General features: G+C 43.3%; 1 protein-coding gene across 4 annotated transcripts in view; it reads left to right on the forward strand.

Moving 5' to 3' along the window:
• The first annotated feature begins 2,940 nt into the window (after nucleotides 1-2,940).
• Nucleotides 2,941-22,255, forward strand: part of DOK5 (docking protein 5) — a 44,287-nt gene continuing 24,972 nt past the window's right edge. The window contains exon 1 of one of the 4 annotated variants that reach the window (XM_061441314.1): nucleotides 2,941-3,137. In XM_061441314.1, coding sequence (XP_061297298.1) covers nucleotides 3,072-3,137 — 66 coding nt within the window. In that variant the 5' untranslated portion in view covers nucleotides 2,941-3,071. The remainder of the gene's footprint in view (nucleotides 3,138-22,255) is intronic. The other 3 variants (XM_061441315.1, XM_061441316.1, XM_061441318.1) reach the window with 3 other exon arrangements.

Genomic DNA, 22,255 nt, shown 5'->3' on the forward strand with positions numbered 1-22,255 from the left:
AAACAAAACTAGACATAGGAATGCCAAAAAGCTTCTCATGGAGATACTGTGTTTGAAATATCGCATTCCGGTAACCTCAAAGTACTTGATAAGGTCAGAACACTTCACTGTGACATTATCATTTCCAAACTACTCTGAAAAATCCAAACAGTAGTGGAAAAACGTTGGCATCTTGACCTTATGGAGACAAAATGTTATGGGAGCTTTTCATGAAACAGTATTGATGCATGTTCTGCATTTCCAGAAAATCATTTCAGGGTGATCAAATGAGAAACTCTTTTTGTCAAGAAATGTTTGAGTAGTGCCAGCTCCATCTGTTCGAGGAAATAACTTCCACAGAGAATATTGCTCCCTTAAAATGGCCTCCACAGCTTTTTTATTCTTTAACTTGGTACGTCTGAGAGCTGTTTAACAAATTCCACTGGTAGACTGTGATGAACTAATGTCATGGGCACAGAGGATGACATGCTGCAAATGTAATAGGTGAATGGAACTTCTTTTTAAAATGTCAGTATGGCATTTTGAAAACAACCGGATACCTTCATTGTCAGTGAAAACGCACAACAGTGATTTCTGTTCGCAGAGCCCTAAAAGCAAATGAGCTCATTGTAGGGCAATACAATGATAGTTATTATTAGATTAGAATATAACAATAATCCACTTAAATTATCAACAGCAGGGTAGTACTTCAAAGTGACCCTTAACTCTTATCTTCCTAAGAAATAATTGCAGTAACATTGTCATTAAAAGGAAAAGTATTTGAATTTCAATGAAAGCTTATTATAAAGGTTTTGCACAGTTTTGAATATAGATAAACATGTGCAGTGTTTCCTTTTAGGGAGTGCAAATGGTCAATAGACCCCTAGGGAAATGAAAGAAGGACTCCTGTCAAAACAATGACAGCACACATTTGCATGTGTATTGAAAACCTAGTAAACAAGGTTTTTTCTAGTGATAGTATTGGGTTGCAAACCTGAACAATGAGATTTTCTGGCACATTCTTGGAACATATTGCACACATGGGGATTAAAATGCATATTCTCTTTGAAACATAGCATTTGTAAGGGATTTATGTTGTTCAAAGTGAAAACGTAAGTGGACACTAATATCCTAATTCATCAAAGAATAAGCACAGGCTTAAATCCACCTTTACTTAACAAAGCTCTTAGGAATGTGTTTACCTGCAAGATTATGCTAGTGGCTAATGGTATCAGCAGGATGTGTTTACAGGTACTGGAAGGGATTAGAAGAAATGTCTGAACTTGTTGAAAAGACATCTAAAGTGTGTCTGTAATTTCTTTCCTGCTACAAATGTCTTTGAAACTAAAATAAGCAAGCTTTGGATTTTTCCTTTTCTGAGATTAGAACATAGGTGATGGTTCCAGCATTAATACTTTTATAGTACTTGAGAGTGTAAAACACATCTCTGTGTGAATGCATGCTTCCATACCAGATGAAGCAGGCTGGGTGTCTAAACTTCTTTAGCTTTCAATCGGCAGTGGAATCTAATGAATGGTACTATGGAACTGGTATTAACAGCGTTCTTGGGTCAGTATGATATATTTAACAAAAATACATTACTTGGCAATTTTGCATGCAAGAACCCATACTTTGTAATATTCAACTTCTGGGTTGATTTAGGGTCATATTGCTGTAGTGGATGGACTTGTCTCAGAATAGTCTTCTCATTTCTGGTGCATTTGGGTGCATGGGTGTGGACGTTTTTGCTGTTTCTAGCTGAAGCTGTTCTGTTTTACGCATCCTGCAAAACAGCTCAGTGAAAAGAAGAAGGAAGTATAAAATAACAAACAAGACTCTGTGGCAAAGAGTGCAGACTTGTCTCCTTCCTCCTAAGTGAATTAGCCCTTCAGCTAGAGAGTCTTACACTCCATCTCCGTAATCCACTCCATCAATTGATATTTCGCAAAGCCTTGCAGAGCATAATCAAGAACTCTTCAAGCAAGAACTGAAAGCACCACGCTGTCACCCCAGCAGAGCAACCACCATCATTTCTGGCTGCTCCTAAAATGAAGGAGCTACAAATTTAAAGCAGAAAGGGGCCAGTTTTATTGCAGGTGAGTTCTGTAGTTATGGAGTAACGAAATAAAAACGGGCATTGCCTCCCTGTCACCCTGTGCTGAGCACAGCAGCGAGGTGCTCTCCCTTTTATTCTCTTTGGTGATTCCCTGCCCTGCCTTCCTCCTTGCTACCCTGGTTGTAATTTTAATGGCAGGATAATTCTCAAAGTCAAAGTAATCTCTCTGGCTGACCTCAGACTGCCTGTATTTGTAATGCTATTAAAAGGTGTCATGAAGAGATGAACGGTCCCTTTTTCCAGGACATAGCATTTATAGCATGCCACAAGCAGGTAACCCTTGTAGAGCTAGCTGAGTTACTGGGGCCCCTCTCTCTTGGACTTGCTGGTGTGCTTGGCAGTAGTTGCATGTTCTTGGCAAAAGAGAACTGAGAGGCATCCAGTGCCAGGCGAAGTCTTTCCCTGCTGCAACCTCACATTGCCTCGAAACTGCAGCATAGGCTCGTGTGACATTTCCACGACATGAAGTGCCCCGCAGGACAGCAGCTCGGGTTACTGCTCTTTAGAAGGAGGTTCTGGAGCTGGACCACTCGGCGTTCTTTCAGGCATCCCAAAGACTTTCTGGGAAACCCCCTTTCACAGGGAAAACCAGAGGTCTGAGCCGCACCACCTCAGCAGCACGGCGCAGACGTGGCTATTGCCCGATGACCCACCTGCAGCTGGAGGAAGCGATGCTCTTGCTACAGGGCGGAAAGGCATAAAGCATCGAGACAACGCGCCTCGAGGGTGAGGGCGCTCGCAAGCGCCCGGCCCCTCGCTGGCTGTCGGGACAAGAGCCCGCAGCCCTCCCGGTGGCGAGGCCGTGCCGGAGGCGGGGCGGGAGAGGGCGGGCTCTGCCGCGGTCCTTCCCACGGCCCTTCTGAGGGCCCGGCCCGCGGCGGCCCGGGGCGCTCCGTGGGGCAGAGCGGTGAGGAGCGGAGCGCAGCGCGGTGCGGGTGTGAGCGGCGCTGGCCGCTGCCAACTTTCCCGGGGCAGGATGGCCGCCAATTTCAACGACATCGTGAAGCAGGGCTACGTGCGCATCCGGAGCAGGCGGCTGGGGGTGAGTGCTGGCACCTCCCGGGCGCGCACCGGCCTCTAGCTCGCCTCTTGTTTTATGTTTGTCCCCTTCCGCTCCTTTGTCCTTTTTGTTTTTCCAAACTGGGCTCAGTGAGTGTCTCCGCGGGGAAGGCGTGAGACAAAATTTGGGGGGGGGGGGAGGGGAAGAAGAATAAAGGCACCCAAATGTGTGTGTGTATATATATATATATATGCATTATATATATGCCTGTGTGGTGTACCTGTATCTTTGAATCTTTATTCCCTTCTCACGCTGGGAGATGGGTTCGCTGCCCCCCCCCGAAGCCTCGGCTGCTTCCACCGCCCGGCTCTGCCCTTCGTACCCCGACAGCCGCCGCCAACTTGGGGCCGGAGCAGAACGACTGCCGGCGAGGGGAGCGGGGAGGGCTCGGACCGCTGGGAGGGACCGGGTGGCCGGGAGCAGGACGGGGACTGGGGGTGCCTGTGCCCCTGGGATGGGGTCTGCCGGTGTGGGGAGCCCTAGCCAGCGGTGAGAGCTGGGAGCGGTCGGTGGCTGCAGGGGTCCTGGGAGGGGGCTGCTGCAAATCACGGCTTTAAGGTCTTATGTGGGACAGATGAAAACCTCGCGGTACCCTCAGGGCTTTTGAGTTCATTGGAGCTGCGCAAAATGAAAATCCAGAAAGCCCCCTTTAGCTCGTTATTTATGTTTAAACTTCCTGTAAGGTTGTTCTTTCGCTAGTGTGCCGTGTTCCTGGGTTCATTGCAGGTGCTCAGTGGGCAGCAGTGACAGGGCAGTTCCCTGCAGTACCTGGTTTGGCATCTGCCCTCTTAAAGCAGGGGCTGTTCACGGGCTGCTGCTGCTGCCTGCCCCCATTGAGCGAGCTACCAGAGCTGCTCCGGTGTTTTCTGCACCTTCGGCCTCCCTTGGCGAGCCAGCACGGCTAAAGGAGGGAGGCTTTGTGTATATAACATGTTTAAACTGATGTATCTGCCTCTCAGGACAGGAAGGGAACTCATTTCTTATGTTTACTGAGAGCTGATGGATTGGCAATTCTCAGTTGCTCATAGTGTGAGTTTGCATCAAGATTTATTATGGGAGAGAAGAAGAGGGTGCACAGTCATCTGAAAGCTCTTGCTGGCCCATTACAGTTGTAGTTTGATTCTCTTGCTGTATCCATGCTCAGTGCTTTTCTGCAGCTTTGGTAACTTGCATCTTACTGAGTTGTTTGGAAACTGGACAGCATTTTGAAGTATTCCAGCAGGCTGTTTTTCTTGTATGTGGACTTGCAGGCACAGTTTTTCTTTAAGAACCACACGATCCTGTGACAGATAGAGATAATGGCATTATGGGGCAACTTGTAGTAAATTTAGCAGAATTAGTGTATTGTAACTATCCTTTCATTACTAAATGTATGCTTGTATTTAGTTTGCTCCAATGTAAATGAAAAGTAACATTAAACTTTGACACTTTTCCATAATGTAGCCGTGAAATCCAGTGATCATGTAAATAAGGCACACCTTACTCTGAGAAAGGTGTAAGTTCTGGTAATACCTGTGCCTTTCCTTTACTAAGGCTTTCCAGAACACTTTGAGGGTGGTGGTGGTGAAGTGTCTCGTTCCTGCTCAATAGACATGCACTTGACAGGTGAATGCAAAAATAGAGCAAGTCATGGAGAACAACGCTGAGTCCATGGAAACGGAACAAATATTAAATGTTTTCTTTGGAAAGACGGTTTCTTTATTTGATCTCATTCCTTCCAGTTCTAAAGGTTTGTGTCATTATGAATGGCTGGAATGTGTGGAAGGAGTGGCAGAAAGTGCTTTTGTGAGGGAATCCAAGCAGAGTCCCAGAGAGTTCCCATAGCCATAGATCTGTTAAACTGTGGAGCCCTGAGTTTGTTGCCCTAAGCAGCTCTTTGCACTGGGCGTGCTGTCCCAGTGGCTTTCCAGCGCCGTGGAGAACGTTACGAGGAAGGCAGTAGCTGCAGTGATCTGGCTGTCACTGCTTTGCATCTGGAGAAAGGGGCCTTTGCTATGCAGGAGAGGTGACCTGTTCAGATCTGGCTGCTCTCTTTGGAAATAGCAGTTTCATCATCAGTAATACTTTACTGTCCTTGTAGCTCTCAGTTTAGAGTATTGGCCCACAGCTTAAGGATGGATGGTTGAAACATGGCTGCAGATTTCTTCCTGTAACTTTTGTTTCCTATAAGCTGCCTAAAAGTGCATTGCTCTGATTTACATCGCCCAAGTAGAAATGGGTAATGTGATTAACCCCAGTTCTTTAAATGCAGGTTTGTGTTGCTTGTGGCAACATTGCAACAGTCAGCACCCACTTCTCCCTATGCAGCCCTAGCTAGACGCTGTCCTTTCCCCTTTGTGTGTTTTCTGCCTTGGTGAGGTGTGTACGTGCATGGCTGAGCACCTGGACTGCCACCTGGTTTTAGCAAGAGCTTGAATCCAGCCTCACTCAAGGGCTATGTGAGCTTGGCTTCTTCAGAGGTGAAGGAACTATGCAAACAGCTTTCTATAGAGCAGCTCTGTCAGGGAGGGCAGTAGGACACCCAGGAGCTGGAGGTGGGAAGGGAAAAAACACTTTAGACCTTAAAATACTAACTTTTAAAGAACTTTCCCACACTGAAAACATTAGGAAGGACCAGCCTACTCCAGCCCCATGGAGGACTCCTGCTTATTTGAAAAGTATTCCAATACTCTGTGTGTGGTGGGATGCAAGTGGGAGTTATTAAAGTACATTCCAATATTATGGTGGCACAGCTGTAATCAGTGCATTGTCTTTTCAGACTGAATTCAGCTCCTAGGTTTTTCTCTGCAATGCTATGGTAATTCCATCTCCAAGGGAACTAGGAACTGAGCTTGTATCTACAAATTATCTCAAGAAATGACTTTTCTGAGTAACTGGGATGCAGGTGCTCCATTTGGAAAGAAAGGGGTGAAGAGAATCAGTTTTCTCAAAACCAAAGAAAACTGCCAGTTCCAGTGGGTAGTGACAATTCCACTGTAATTTCAAGATTGAATTTTGTACCTGGACTGTTTTTGCACACTTTAAATATGTAAATTTAATTTAATATTATTTAATAGAATGGTTTCCATAGCAACATTTGTATCACATGTGTTTTCTGCAGAGCCAAATATATTCGGGAGAAAGCGCACTCTTCCTGATTCTTTCCATCCTTATAGGGAGAAAAATAATTCCCTCAGCCAATGATTTCCCTCTGTTATGTCATTAGCAGTGACACAGAGGAGGTGGTGTGCTGGAAAACTGCTGACAGTGTATAAAAGCACAACCTTCTAGAGTTCCTGAAAACAAAGGAAACCTGCTTTGCTCTGTGAACAGTGCTTCCATCAGTGACCGCTGGACCTGGATTTTGGGAAGGAAGGTACTCAGCTGGGCTGAGTGCTTTTGCCTGCAGTCACCTTCCATCTGATTCAGTGCTTTCTATCTACCCGTGAAACAGAGGAGTAATTTTATGGCCTCTTTACCGGAATAGGCTTTTCTTGTGCTTATGATTTTCAGATAGTGTCTTTTCCGAGATACAGATGTGGCCTTTCTGAGGGCGAATATATTATGTTGATATTTCCTCTCCTTAATGAAACAGCTAGTTTGTGTGTTTTCATTTTAAGAATGGGTGGATGTGTACTGCTTGTGAACACACTTGAGCTTTCATTTGAGATTGGACTGGCTCAACTCAGTGTTCAAATAATAAGAAATCAAAGCAGGTGCAAATCTTTGAACTAAAGGGCCTTTGTTACACTGGTGAGCCTGAAGAGCTTTAAAAGGAAAGGGGCAGTTAGTGGCCTTATTTGAGGTGCAGCCAGCCCACCTTTCCTCATGGGCTGGGAGGCTCCCAGAAGTGTCTGTTGGTTGCAGCCTCACACTTCTGTTGAACTCCTTGTTGTCAAGGCTTAGCTTACCCCTCCTGCATGCACACCTAAATTCAGGTTTGCTGTAAGCCACGTTTTAAGTTGAGCAAGCATTATGGAGTACAGGAGCTGCTCTAAGGGTACTCTTCACTGCCATAGTCAAGTTATAAGGCAGAAATGCATGGTGGAGGCTCAAAGAGAAGGCTCTGATGTTTCTGAAGCCTGTTTCTCTGGGTAAAGACAGCAGTGTTGGGGGTGTTGGTGGCGTGGCACCAAGAGGTGCTGGCTGCCCTCTTGCATGTGGGGCTTTGAGGACGATGCTGTTCCCCTCGGAAGACCCTGCACAATTTACAGGCATCTGGCCTGTCCCTGTCTCTTGATGTATGGGAGACTGATGGAGCAAGATGCCATGGGGTTAGCTGTCAGCCCCTGGTTTCTGATATGCCAGTAGGACACTTGGAGTGTCTTGTTGCATTAAGTGATGAAGTACTGTTAGTGTCAGAGGGAAACAATCTCTTCGATGAACGGCATCTGCCTTAAGCTGTCTGCAGCTAAAAGCCAAATAGTGCTGATCAAACAGAAATGCCTCAGAGAGCCAGCTGAGATGTGCTGCTGGTGAGATGTCTCTGTTAAGGGGTTGTACATAGTCACAGCTATGCAAAGCCTTGAAGAGTCTGGTCTGGCTCTGCACAATACTTGATTGACTAGAAAACATTGGCTTCCAAAAACATTCACTCTGACTTGCTTGGAAACCAGGCATCTTCTTCGCAATAGAGAAGAATAGAGGATTTGGCTGTGGTGGCTTGCATGTTGCTTCTTTCTAGGAGGGGTAGAATACCTTTCTGAGCATACCTTAAGATGATACAAATATGACTGTACTCTTTCTCTCAAGCTTTGTCTGCTATGAACACATCTGGCTTGTGTCAAGTATTTCCATTTTATCTCTCAGGTATATCAAAATGTGAGCTTCATTCTGTGTACTGTGATGCTTGACCTGCTGTGGTGCAAGGTGGATCAAAGCTCTGCATGTGCAATGTGAGGAGGCTGCTACTGAACAATCTTCCAGGAAAAATCCAACAGCAAGGATAGACAGCATCTTTCAGATTTTTAGGGCTTAAAAATAGATGTGGAGCCATCTATGCTAGTTTGTGCTCTTGTGTGCTCTTCCCAGTGTGCAAAATTCCCTATGCTAAAGCCATCTTTATCTGGTCAATAAACCTCTTAAAACGTCTTTATTCTGGAAGACTTTTGCTGTAAGAGGTCTATGCCATAATCTAATATAAATCCAGGTTGAAATAAGGAATTAATTATGGTTTAAAAAGTGAATATACAGTTGTTGCGTACTTATTGCTTTCATTATAAAGCCAAAAGAAGGGTAACAGTTGTGGTGCTTTCTGCTTCAGCAAACTTCTCTTTAGCATTGAAACCATTTCTGTTCCCAGGTTATTCACAACATGTTATTTCAGGTCATCTGTGTCTCAATTTCATGGTGAAGATGAAAGAACTGGAGCTGCAAAATAACTTTAGCTCTCACAGACATGGAAGTAGCTCTTCTCTACAGACATAAAGTAGCCTTCCCAAGCTTCAGTGCCTATTTTCACAGGGTATTCAAGTTAAACACTAAAGATCATGTGTACCTAACAGGAGAATAGGGAATGCTGAAATGATTTGCATATGAAAATTGAGGTGACCTCTAATCTAGAAGAGGATGGAGTTTTTTCCTTTATAAAAGGCAGGGTTATTAAAATTAGAAGCGTGTAGGACATAATGCTGCTCAATTAATATACATAGATTACTGCTTCTGTATGGCAGAGGCACTTAAAACAAATAGTCCTGGCAATTTGTTAGAAAAGCCTTACAAAGTGTTTATCTCTCTAGAACATATACTGTGCTAACTAGATACACTGGATGTTTACAACCCAGGAAAACAATCTGAACACTAAAAATAATGTGTGCTGCTCTCAGAATTGGGCATTATTAACAGGCAGCCTGATTTATTTTATTATTGCCATGATTTTATAAGGTATTTCATGCATGTGGAGGTTTGGGAGTCTGCTCCACAAGCTTGTATCACTATCAAGTTATTACAGGCTATTAAAAACAATCCTTTGGGAGGATTCATTGACTTTAATGGAGCTGTGCTAACAGCCAAGTGTCTGTTCCTAAAAATGCAGGTTTCTGCAGAGGTTTCTATATCTGAATGAAGCTCAGAACGGAAAAGAGGGATAAAGTGGATTCTTTTTTACCTGGCAATCTGCTTCTTGTACCTCTGTCTGGCCAAGGAGATGCTGCTAACAGAGTTTTGCAGAATGCTGTCTCCTGAGGTATCTCCGACTTCGCACTTACGGGGTGAGGCACAGACCAGTTCTTGCAGTCGTATCTGTTTAACAGCACTTCTAATTAAATCCGCAGGCTGCACAGCCTGCGCTGGGGTTGTCTGTAACCCCATCTGCTGGAGGCACCTCCTTGTTATGCAAGGAATGATCAGCCTCATCTGTCTATTAGAGTGGGTCCTCCATGGAAATATGGGCAGGAGCCAAGAATAAGATCTGAGCACCCAGCGTGAGGGCTGGCAGGGTTTTAGAGCTGAAGCCCAGAGTGCAGTTCTGATATACCTTGCCCTTGTCCATGGGAGTTCCCCAAGGGCACGTAGATCAGCCGTTGACCTCCAGGTTTCAGTCATGGCAGATACTGGGTTGTCCACCATCTGATGTGTTCCTGCAGTCCTGCCTGGAGGTTTCTGTTGTCGTCCTCTCATGGGGCTGGATCTTCTGGGATCAAATGTGTAGAATGGAGTTTTAAACTAAGGATTTAGCTACCGTTGTTAAGATGGAGAAACTTTTGCCCATATGTCTAGCAACAAGGTTATTTGAAGAGCTGAAGGTGAGCTAAGCTCAGCCCAGACCTCTTCCTTCCAACTGCTTCTTTGCAGGGCACTTCCCTGGCTGTGCTGGAGGCACTGTGGGTCAGGGCACTCAGCCTTTCCTTGCTGTCCTTGCCCTTGATGGGGCAGCATAGTTTGATTTTTTTTTTCTGTGCCTCTCCCAATCAACTTGGACATGATGAAGTGATTTCTCATTACAGGGGTGACCTAATGCAAGTGCTGAATGTTACTGGAAATGTGGCTGATAAGTAGGGTCTGATTTGGAGTGGAGGGAAGGAGAAAAATCAGAAGCTGTACTTCTGAAAGCTGCTGTGTTGATGCCATCGATCTCCCTGGTACAAGGATCACATTAACATACAGTAGAAAAAGTTTGTGTGGGTGACATTGTTCTGAATGCTGTTTAAGACTGATCTGAACCAGCTTAACCCAGTTCAGTAAAGTCCTGATCACAGTGAAATCAGGGAAGTAAAAATTGGTAGGTAACAGGGACTGGGTCTCGTCTGAAAGACGTGACTGCTGGAACTACAGCAGTAGACTTGTTCCCTCTTTAGTATTAACCTCGTTGAGGTCAGAAACTAGATCTGTGCGTGTCAATTTTCTTTGCTTGATGGGTCTGACTAGCCCAAAACCTCTTAATCACATCAGTGTGAAGGAATGTGGTGTAAGTGGTGTCCTCCAATGCAGAACTAGGGCTCTCCTGGCCAGCCCCATAGCAGGAATTTGTAGTAGCTTAGTGTTTGGTTTGTGACAGAAGGGAGCTGACTTCTTCAGTACTGTGTAACTAGTTGCTTGTTTCTAGGAAATGCTTGCTGAGGTGATATGAGCAGTACTCAAATAGTCCTGGGTTAATTTAAAAACCCAGTGGAAAGAAAGTCCTTCTTAGGGTTTCTGGAGTGCCTGCTTCTTTGGTCAATGCTTTACAGTATCAGACACTCTCCTAAAATTAGGAGGATGTTAATTTTTGGTGTATTTCAGTATTATTGCATGAGAACTTAGGTGTTGGGCAGTGGCCATATGCTAGGTTTAAGTGGGAAAATTTTTTGTCATAGACCTTAATTCCTTTCCACACTTCTGTGCTGTAGACCTTTCCTCCGGAAGTTTAGCATTAGCTCATACTTCATACTCGTGTTTTAGGGCTAGATGGGAAAACTTGTGATTCATGCTTAGAAATTTGGAAAAAGTTTTGTGTAAAGTTTTGGCCTTGGTCCACTCCGTTTTTGTTTTTTTTTTTAACATCAGCAGAAATTCTTGATTGTCAAAAACTGAAAAGAGATGAAGCTTTCTGGTTCTTCTGTTCTCGATTTGAAGTAAACTGACTTCTGTGGAAACTTCATTGAGAAGATTGGTGTTGAGCGTTTAAAATGACATGTACTTTTGCAAGTTTTGCTTAGCGCTGTTTCTGTGAAACCCTGTGGGAGGAGAGGTAAGATGGGGGAGAGACAATCTGCAGGACTAGAACCATATGGTTAAGAAGATTGGCGCTTCAAGAAGCGTGCCAGAAAGTTAATATGGGAATTTTAGAGTACAAGCTGTGAAAAGTGGAAACAAGAATAATGTAAGGCTGGGGGCAGGGTGGGGGGGAGAGAAGGTAAAGTTGTCTGCTTATATCTACATTTGAAGCAGCATTATTAATAAAACTCTTGTGTTCACCTATACAGCTCCTTTCAGTCTGGCAGCATTGAGACAGGGAAAAAATGAACAGATTTCTCGTGTATCAACTTCAGCCTGCAAGGTATTAAGCCCATTGGATAGTCATATTTTTAGACAACTGTTAAATAAGGTGTTGGAACATATTCACGGATATTAACATTTCTTACTGCTTGGAACTTGTCAGTGGCAGCAGGGAGAGGATCCAGGATATTGCTTAGAAAGTTTGAGCTTTTATCCTCCAGCTGATGAGGGGAGGAACACCAGTAAATGTCATTCAAGACCTAATGAAGCTCCATCTGGCTGCTGGCTTTGGGTCTGTCAGCCCATGAGCAAGTCCCCTTTAGATTTCCTCTGGCACCAAGTTATGGAATTTGAGTCCAAGTCAGCATGTATCTTGAAGGGCTTACCTCTGGAACTGAAGTAAAGGTTCTCAAAGCAAAGAAGTTGAGTGGGAGAAAAATGAGCAGTGCTTGTCATTTTGGAGCTGCTCACCTTGTGTGATCCATGTGTTTAGAGGAGCAGGGTGTTCAGCCCTGTGTTCTGGATGAGTTAGAAGCAAGTTTTGCAACAAAAATGGAATTCTCTGTCTTCTCTAAGGTATCTTAATTTTCACTTTGTGGAAATGTGATGGAGAGGCAAGGGTCTGATATCTTTCCCATGGCCCCCGCTTTTCATCAAACCACTTTTCCTATTGTGTTTCATTTTAAGGCATCATCTGAGTTTGTTTTGGATATTACTCAGAGCCCAAGCTATGATTCTAAACTGAGCTGGGAAAGCTGGAGGTTTATGTGTCTTAAAAATAGGCAAATCTTATCCTCAGAATTGTGTGCAGAGAAACAAAAGAGAGCCTAATTTGGTTCATAAAAACCCACCGCCACAATCCCCCCAAACAAGTCTAAGAACTGTTCCAGTTTCTTTCCAAGAGGCAGAAGATGTGGGATTATGCAGATCATGATTTGGATATGAAATTCCTGTTTTGACAGTGGCTCTTTTTAGGAGCAGGAACAGCTTTTCTTGTGCTTTCCAGCATATGTTTTCTGGCAATTTACCTTCCACATTCTTCTTTGGAAGGTGGGCTTAGCTTGTGAAGCGAAACAATGAGATTCTCAATTTGCCTTTTCTCATACACTGAGTTAACTAGTAAACAAGTGGTTCTTACTCATTTGCTCCCTTGTTATAAAGGTGGAGTTTTCATTTTAACAGGTGTAATGCAAACTGACCAGAGCACCCTTTTTCTTCTGCTTTTAATTCAGATCCTTCCCTCATCTTCTGCCAGTTGTTGGTCCCAGTTCTGCATGTTGACTGTTTGCTTTTCCTTTGCTAGAAAAAAGTCTGTACGGTTTCTGCATATGAAAGGGTATGCCAAGATCAATTTAAAAGGCAGTGAAAGAAAAAGAAAACCCAATTGTAAACAGGTGAAATTTGGTCTTTTGTGATTTTGATGCCTTTTCATCATCAATTTGTTACACAGTGTGAAGGTAATTTTCCTGCTGGTGTATATGGGCATTACCCTGAAGTTAGATCCATGATAAATTACAATTTTTGCAGTGTTTGTGGAGACACTTGAAAGAAAGTAACAGATGCAAGGTCTGCACCTGGGACTGACATCTTAATTTGATGTTTGCGTAGTTTTAGGTGTACTGTGGAAGTTGATGGACTGTTCCTATTATCTTCTTGTCTGACTTCATCAAGGGCTGTCAGAAATACCAGTGAAAGTTCAAGCTGCTGTGGGAAGAGTGGGATTTTTTTTTGGTTTTTCCACCTTTACAGAAAATAATGTAGCTTGTTTCAATTCCAGATGGCAATACTGTAAAATCAGTGGTGTTTCTCCCCAGTAACGTTAATGTCGGAGATTAAGTTATCCCTTTACTTACCAGGTAATGTTTATCTGGGGAACTATCAATGCCCTATGGTCAGTAGAGGAAAAATTCCTCTTAATGTTCTCACTAATATCTCCACACTAGTGAGGATGGATGTTAGCTGATTGTACTGAATTAACAGCATACTATTGAGTGGCATACTCTTGGCACGGTGATTATGGTATAATGCAAGTGGCTATTCTTTGTTAAATGAAGTAGTGCACATTAAGGCGGTACTCTGGTAAGCTTTCCTAGGCGTATTTTAGGCAGCAGTCACGCTTTCTTGAGCATGGAACCTATCTAAATGTGGATGAACTCCTGAACTCTCTCTGTAATGAGTACTACCCAACTGGGACATGAGCAATTAATAGAAGTAGGCTTTGTCCATTTGAACTAATGTGTAGATTAGTCTGAGCAAGCGCAAGAGGACCGCAAGAGCCAGTGGAAAGCTGAAGTCTACCAGGGAAATATTGCCTCTAGAATCCTCATTTTTAATCTGTGTTTCTTAAAGTCTGTCCTCCCCCCAACCCCAAAACAAAATTAAACCCGGTAAACAAAGAAAACCCTCCCCCAGCCTCACTTGCAACTTTACCAGAAAAAATGACTGAATTTTGTGTTTAAAGGCCAAACTGGTGACAAGTTTAACCTGGTTGGTACCTTTAAAAGTTGTGACAGAGCAGCAGAGCTCTTGCATACCTAGGATGGAGTCCATCTCCTGATCACAAACCCCATGCGTGCTGCTCTGACTTGGATCCCTTTGTAATTCAGGATGCAATGAAGGTTATCACTCTGAAGCCAGTGCACCAAAGTGCTTGAAGAGGAAAATGCGTTTTGATTGCCGTGGACTTCTCCCTGCAGCAGCTTTGAGCAGAGTGGCAGTCCATTAGAGCCCAGGCAAATGACTTCAATTATTTGCTGCAATCCTGTAAGGCAATGCTGAAATGCTTGTTACTATGATTTAATGGGCTGTAATTCTGTCACTCTTAACAAAGCACTATATTTTGGTGAAGTCCAGCTTGCAGTGACTCACTTGGTAGCATTATTTGCTCTTTTATGCAGATTCACTTTGATTTTATAACTGATCTGAGCTGCAGAGGGGCTGGGAAATGACCTATGACTGCATAGCTTTGATGTCAGGATTGAAAGAAAGATGTGGAAGGAATAAATCTTGTTTACCATGTGTTGCGATGGAGCGATGGACTAACCTTGAGACTTACTTGAGGTGTCTGGAGGCATGGGAGGTAGTATTTGCTACAGGAAACCTGTGATGCTCTCTGAAGCTTGCAGTTGAATTAATTGGTGAATAGCAGAATGACAGCGGGCCAGGAATGGGCAGTTATACCCATCTGTTAGTTATGGGCTTGCAGGGCATTTGTCATCCTTGGCTCTCCAAGCAGCACATAACAAGCATCATTAGCTGAACTTAACAGGTGGGCAAGTGGCAACAGGTATAGCCCAATTGCTCAAGTCATACACGGAAGATTGAGAAACTAAAGCCCTTCTGCCATGTCTGGCTTTGGCTGGCAGCTTAGTGCTGAAGAACTTACTGAGGTAAAGGACAAATCCATGCACACATTCTGCCCTTCTTCTGTCTCTTGTGTAGTCTTAAAATTAAAAGTCCAGCTCTGAAATACAACTCTTACAAATGGTTGTATGTTCTGTGGTGCTGAAGCCTGTTGCTGGGAGTTTGTGAGCAAGTACAGTTCATCTCCAAACATGAAGCAAGTCCCATCAGTGCCTTCTTACAGCTGAGTTTGGAGCATTGCCTTACCACGGCTTTCACAGGTGAGCTTGTGTTCTCCTGTGAGGATTGATCAGCTGTTATCAAGGGTTAGCACTTGCGTACTCTGTAGCCTCTTTGCATCCCATGTACTGATTAGTGAGCTCTGTGAACTGTTAATGAGCTGTATCAATGCTATTTTCCCTCTATAGCCCATGTAATTAAAGTAACCAGATTAGATCCTTGGTTACAAAAAGAATAATTCCAAACCATAATTCATTGCAGTCATTTTAAGTTGCTCAGCAGTTACCTAATTCTAACAGCACTAAATTGTGTTAATTCACTGGACCGCGCTAATGGCCTGACCCAGCAGGACAGCAGCACATCCAACTGCACTCTGCAGAGCTCAGCCAGCACGAGCTGGCTGCGCAGAGGCAGTTTTTAGTCTGCATTGAAGCCTTTACTATTTTTTTTCTTCCTTTAGTAGTTAAGAGTCCTAGGCTGATTATTCTCCTATCCAGTTTCATGCCTAGAATTAACTGTGCCCATATATAAAGCTTAGCAGATGTTCAAGGAGCCAAATCAGATACTTAGCTTCAGTCTGACTTTTTTCAAGCTGTCGCTAGCAAGAGAGGGTTTCTGCTTCCTGGTAAATGCTTCCTGGCACTTGGAGGCACTCTCCTCTAATGGCCTTAACAGCCCAGAATTATAACCTTTTCTGTGTATGATTTAAAAACCCCAACCTAACAAACCAGCAACCCTATGCTTTGAAGGCTGTAAGCCAATAAAGAAGGGCCTGAAAGTGGAAGGTTATTTCAGGTAATGCTGTCCTTCTAATGATGCTGCATCCAACTCATCGTTTTTTTGAGAGAGTAGGCTGGAAGCTGATGTCTTGCTTTTAATGTCCTTTAGGTCCTGAAATTCCAGACAGTCAGTGGAGAAACTAAAAAATGGAATCAAGTTCTGTATTGCTCTCCATGGCATCAAACAGCTTCTGCCTTGCATCTCCTGTGTAGTTTATTATACAGTGTAATTTATTTACACATCAGTTTATCAACAAGTCTCCTGTGAGTTGCATGTAAGGAGCACCTGCCAATGCAAATTCAAGGCACCATGCACTGAGAAGAGAAGGGAAAGAAATTACTCCTTTGCAGAACCCTGATGATATTCATGTGAGATAAGCAAGTTCTAAACCCCAGCCCTGTCATCTTAATGACATTTTGCATTAGTGGCTATTGCTGTTCTGTCCCAGGTGGCAACCCCCTGAGTGACCTGCATTCGAGAGCTCTTTCCCGGCCCCTTGAGGTCCGAATGCTGTTTCAGGTGTCCCCCCCAAGCCTGGTGGCTTCTCTGCCCTGCCTGGACGGTACCATAGTGTCCTTCCAAAGCCCTCAAAAAATTGTACGTCAGAGAGATTTCACCGGTAATGCGCTTCATCGTATGTCCAGGATCTGTAATTAAGATGCCTCTAAACTCTAGATTCCCAGCTGCTGAGTGCATCAATGATTTGGAGGGGTATATTGCTTCTAAGCTACTTTATTGACAGTTGCAGTGATTCATTGTAAAAGACTCTCATGAGTTCCTGGGTGTCACTTTAAAAATTAAAATAAAAGCTAATCTCTTACCAGGCAGGAATGTCTCAGCAAATCCCTTCTTGTCTTTCAGTGAGCCCATTCCATCTTGAAATCTGCCAGTGGTGACTTGTGCCAGCAGCAGCATTTTCGTTGAACATTTTTCCCTCTTTGTCTGAACCAATGACTAATATATCTATATATATATATGTATACACAGCAGCTACAGGCAAAACCTGTAAAATGCTGCCTGTGTTTCCCTGTCATCGTCCATTGTCGCAGAACATAGTATAGGCATGAAATAAAACAAAGGCTTCATTACTGAATCGTTAGGTAATCTTGGGTGAGCCATTTTACTGTCTCTGCTTAGATTATGCTTCCTCACCACCCTTCTGTGGACAATGTGCCCTAGATCATAGCAGGCAGACTTTCAGTTGCTGAAGATGTTTTGGCAGCAAGTCTTGTCTGTGGAATGAATCCCATGTAATCATGAAGGACCAAAAAAACCCCAAAAGATTAGGAAAAAGTTGCCTTCTAACTAGTGTGCCAAGTGGGAATGCATCTGTAGGCTCAAATCCAGCTGTTTGGTGCTTTAAACTAAGGATTGAGTTCTGAACCTCAACCATTAACAAAAATCCCACTTGGTTGATGCAATTCCAGTTTTGAGGGAAGGGATAGAAAGAAGGAGTTTTTGAAGAAGAAAGAGTGTTTAAAATGCCTCATTTTAGAGCAGCAGGCATCTGTTTTGACTTGTATTAATAAATGTAAAAGTAAAAGAAGGGCTATAGATTCATAAAGATCTGCCAAACAGTCTTCTGTGTACTGGCCTTATAGCAAGTTCTGGCCATTGCCGAACCTGTATTTTGTAACTTCATGGAAAAGCATGGCAAAACTGAGCAATGTAGTGCATTCTGATCAGGCGCAGAGACAAGATTACAGCTTCATTCCCTATTAGCAGCTGTGGGTGACTTCTTAGTGTAAAATACTGTTTCAGAAGATGTATACTGAATGAGAGGAAGAAGTGAGGTTTCTCCCTCCACAAATGTGTTTCTCGGGGGAAGCGGAAATCTAGATTATTTTCTTTGGTTCCCCAGAGAATAAGATAGCTTGATATAAACCAACTTTGATTTATGTAGTCATTATAACCTGATCACAATGAATAATGCAATATCGCTTACTCATAACACACATTAAATGGGTATTCTGGGAAAGTGAAATTGTCTTGTTGCCAAGTGCAGCAGTATCTGTACAGAAAACATGTGGACAACTTTGCTGCTTGTTTCCCAAAGCCGGTGAGCCGCTCTCCATTTCTGTGCACTATTTAAGTCAAGCTAAACACATTTCAGTACAAGTTAGATAGATTTACAGCTATGTGATTATTTCTAGTAATCCATCTACTTGTAATTGTTTTATACTTTACATCGTGGTTTTGTAGACTGAAATAGAGCTGAACACTTGCATGAAGTGGGCAAGGGACAAAGCTGGGCTGGAAAAGTAGAGGAAAGACATAACCTAATGGAAGAAATACATTCAAATTAAGTACTTCCATTTTGTAAGTCATGGAAAGATTGTGGGGTCTTCACTAGAGCCACAGTTCCATTCTACCCGATGTATAGAAGTCATTAAGTCATCATCATGCTTGTACTTAGATGTCTTTACTAGAAAGAGGTCCTCCAGATTTTCCCAGCTACCTGATGGAGATCTGCTGCTCCAGATGTGTCTGAGGAGTGAATATAGTTCAATGATGAGCTGCAATCTGCCTTTGTAGGTAATAATTCACTTTTCTAGTTGCAAAGCAAAATTCTAGATCCAGTCTCCTCACAAAATTCCTTCAGGCTAAGAATTCTATTGCAGGGCTCTTGACACCTTTTGAGTCAGAAGTGACACATTAAGGCACTTTTAAAATAGAAGAAATAAGATCCACACACTTAGTACAAGCTGGCTAATTTCCTATGTGACCAACTCGCAGTTGGAAAGGACCTTGTACCTGGAGCTCCAGTCCACTGGGCACTTCCTGGCAAAGTTCAGCAAAACCACTCAATTTTCCGCTTGTAACCGAGGTATTTCAGTGGGTGAGCCATCTACCAGCCTTGGATAAAATTACAGCACTTGTTTTCCTATCTCCCTCCTCTTTCTACCCCCCAAAAAAGATCTCAGAGGTACTGTGAGAAATGCCTTGTGCCATTGTGCTGTGCCTTTGCTAGATTAGGTTTCTAGAGGTTATCAGCAACAAAATGCAAGATGCCGGGAATAGCCCAGGTTTTCTGGCGCTTGTCCTAAGCTGCATGATTGTACTTTCAGCTACTGCTGTGAAAAAAGGCAAGTTTGTGATTATTTAACAGGAAGTTCAGTGTCTCTGTAAATGCAGCTCATTGCAATTCTTTGTTTTAGGGCAGAGAGCAGAAGAACACAACACTAATAAAATAGAGCAGCTTTCCCTTAAGGTTCACTTGTTCACAAAGGGGAAATTCGCCAGATGAGACTTTGTGCTACTGTCTCTGACCTCAGTATCCCTCTTAAATAACTAACAAAAGGGGTGGAATTGTTTGATTCTGAAGTAAAATAGGCTTGCTTTGCTATAATGTAGGAGAAGCCACATATCTTGGTTTTAAAAGATAGCCTGTTTTAACCTCCCTGTCCCAAGATTAGAAAAATAGCCTCCCCCTCAGTCTGGAAATAATTGTCTGTTTGCAAATGCTTTTTTAAAGCATTTGCTGAACAAAGGTATTGAGGGTTGGGGTGAAGTTGCTTTAGACTGAAATGCAGATTTTAGTTTCTAAATACAAGTATTTGTTTTCTGCATGGAATAGTTTATGCTTCATGTCAAAGAATGACATTTGTAGGCATTCAGAAAGCTAGCTCTTGGTTATCTTGGCTAATGATCAGCTGGGAGGTGGTGAAGGCTGACAGATCGCCCTCCCCACACCTATTTCCAGGGGCAGTCCAGGGGTTTGGGTCGTCATGTAGGACAGCACGGCTCATTTCAGCTTCCCTCTCTGCAGGGAGAGTATTCCCAAACCACAGCTGAACCACGGAATCCAGGCAAGTCAGAAGAAATGTTTCCACTGTACTCAGCCAGATGCTGACCAGTTCCAGCTGAGGTTAATAGCTCCTTTGCTTCACAGTGCAGAGCATGGGAGCGGGTGAGCAATCCTGCCTGGTTTCGAAGGCATAGCGCCGAGAGGCAGGAATCCAGATACTCAGATTGCATCATTCCTTTGAAGTCACTTCTTTGACTTCATTTGTGGTAATGATTTATATCAGCTGGTCTTTAGAGCCAAAAATAGAACTGTTTTGATGTGACCTTGGACATGCATGTTGGATCCCTTATCTGGGTTTTGGATCATCCACTTGATAAACAATCACGTTCTTTCCCTTCAGTTTTACATTGATACCTACTTGATGGGCTGTTGGAACCTGTTAGAAGCTGAAATTTCCAGGAGAGACCATAGGAAGTAGATGCTAATTTTTGATACTCGAATTAACTTCTGAGTTAGACTTTCTGTAAGATCTCACCGGGAAAGCTTTGTGAATTTTAGGTGTTATGCAAATGACAGCTATTACTGTTCTCTCTCAGCACATCAGATCCTGATTTTTTGCTGTTTGGATTTCTCTAATCACTGTCAGCCCAAGTGTTTGGTGTGGAAGTAATTACAGCAGTACTTTCAACTAATTCCTATTCATGGTGTAGTACTGAAAATGTGGATTTGAGGGGTAAGTTAGCTAAGCATTCGTGATGGAATAGGCACCTGAGAGCTTCCAGGACTGGTTCATGTTGCTGCTGTCAAAACGTATCAATGTAAACAGTTCCTATACCTTCTTCAAGCTGAAGAAATACTGACAAGTTTCAGGCACTTACTAGATCATGGTGGCATCAAAGACCTAATTATTTGCTCTGTATTGTAGCTCATAAAGGGTCTATGATTAGCTCTCTGTCTTAGGCACATCATCTGTGCATTGAGTGTGTTGAAGGGCTTTCAGTGCTCCTAGGCAGATGCTGCCAAATTGGTTATTCATAGAATCATAGAATGGTTTGGGTTGGAGGGGACATTTAAAGGTCACCTAGTCCAGCACCCTTTTTTAGTGCTTTATTGCTAGAGGTTTAGGGTACCATGTAGTTCATGCTCAGTCAAGATGGTGTTGAATGTTCATGTGTGAGAGATACATGTCATGGGAGCAGAGAAATGGGACTGTGTTACTAATAAGTGTTCCTGATGGCTCCATTTTCTCATTTTTGAAGGTGCTAAGCAGGTTTCAATAGAGGGCCTATATCTTCCTTTTGAATTTATGTAAACTCAGCAGAGAGGAGTTAACCATCATAACCATTTTAACATTGATGGGATTCTGAACTGTATATTCAGGCAAAAAATTGTTGTCTCTTATCAAACAACATACTTTATTCTACTTTAAACTACTATTGTGGTAGAATCTCTCTGCCTAGAGATTGCCTAGGAGGAGAGAGCTGACTAGCTCATGCAGGAGGAGGAGGAAGTTCAGAGGAGGGACCTTCATGACCTGACTTTCCTCCAGGTTTGTCGAGTTGGCGTCATGAATGCTGTTTGTCCCTTATAGGTATAGTTACATGGGTCATGATGATGTTGTCCTGAGGCACTGATATAATGTATTCCAACCCTGGGATTCTTCTGTTAGAGGATTGTTCTAATATGGGATCAGAACCAAAATTGAAAGACCGGTATTTATGTTGTAGGCTGATTTGGTTTTTGCATGCTTAGAGGTACTTACAGTTTTGGTCCTTCTCCCCCAGCTTTGTCCTGATTCTGATCTAAATCCAAGAATTAGCCTTGTATTGGTCATTGTTGAGCTGTAGTAATAAATTCCAGTAGCACTTACTTAAAGCCATCTACCATGCTTGACTGGAGTTGACTGTTAATAGTACTTAAGCTCCTGGTGGCATTTGGGAGGACGATAACCATACTGGATCTGTGCCCAGCTGGAGGCAGAGCAAAACTTCAGTGGTTTATTTGTATTAGGATGTTGTTCTCGTGTCCTGCCCCTAATTCCATGTGCTGCTGAGCTCACTGTTGAGCTACAGCTTTTGCTGACCCAGAGAGGCGCTTCTGAGTGCAGATGGTCTGAACAGGACACCACTGTAGTTGTCTTTGCATGTGTTGTACAATGGCAAATGCATTACTAAAGAATTCTATTCTCTTCTATGGGCTTCTAATTGCTGAAGTTAAAGTGAAAAGTGGGTGGGGTTTTGGAGAGTTTTTTTTTATCAGATGTGATGAGGTCATCTGGGACAGGCAAACAAGATTCTCAGAAGGTAAAGGTAGAAAGTCTCTTCCAGTAGAAGCAGGTGCATATTTAAATGGCTTTTTGGGTGGTAAGCTGTCATTTGGGTCAGTGTCTAATAATTTTTAAACAACTCAATTCAAACCCTTGCATTAAACATAACAGGTTGAGAGGCCAATAAACTGGAAAATTGGAAGGAAATCTTGATAGGTTCAGCTGGTGCCTGGCATCAGAGCAGCCTGTCCATATTGTAAATGCTTCTGCAGCCAAGTGGGCCAGGAGTGTGAGTGCCCACATGTCAGGCAGAATAATAAAGCTGGGGGG

Source organism: Pezoporus flaviventris, unplaced genomic scaffold (assembly GCF_033815535.1).
Source record: "Pezoporus flaviventris isolate CSIRO_AGI_PZ_B2104156 unplaced genomic scaffold, CSIRO_AGI_Pfla_v1 ptg000213l, whole genome shotgun sequence".
Lineage (NCBI taxonomy): Eukaryota > Metazoa > Chordata > Aves > Psittaciformes > Psittacidae > Pezoporus > Pezoporus flaviventris.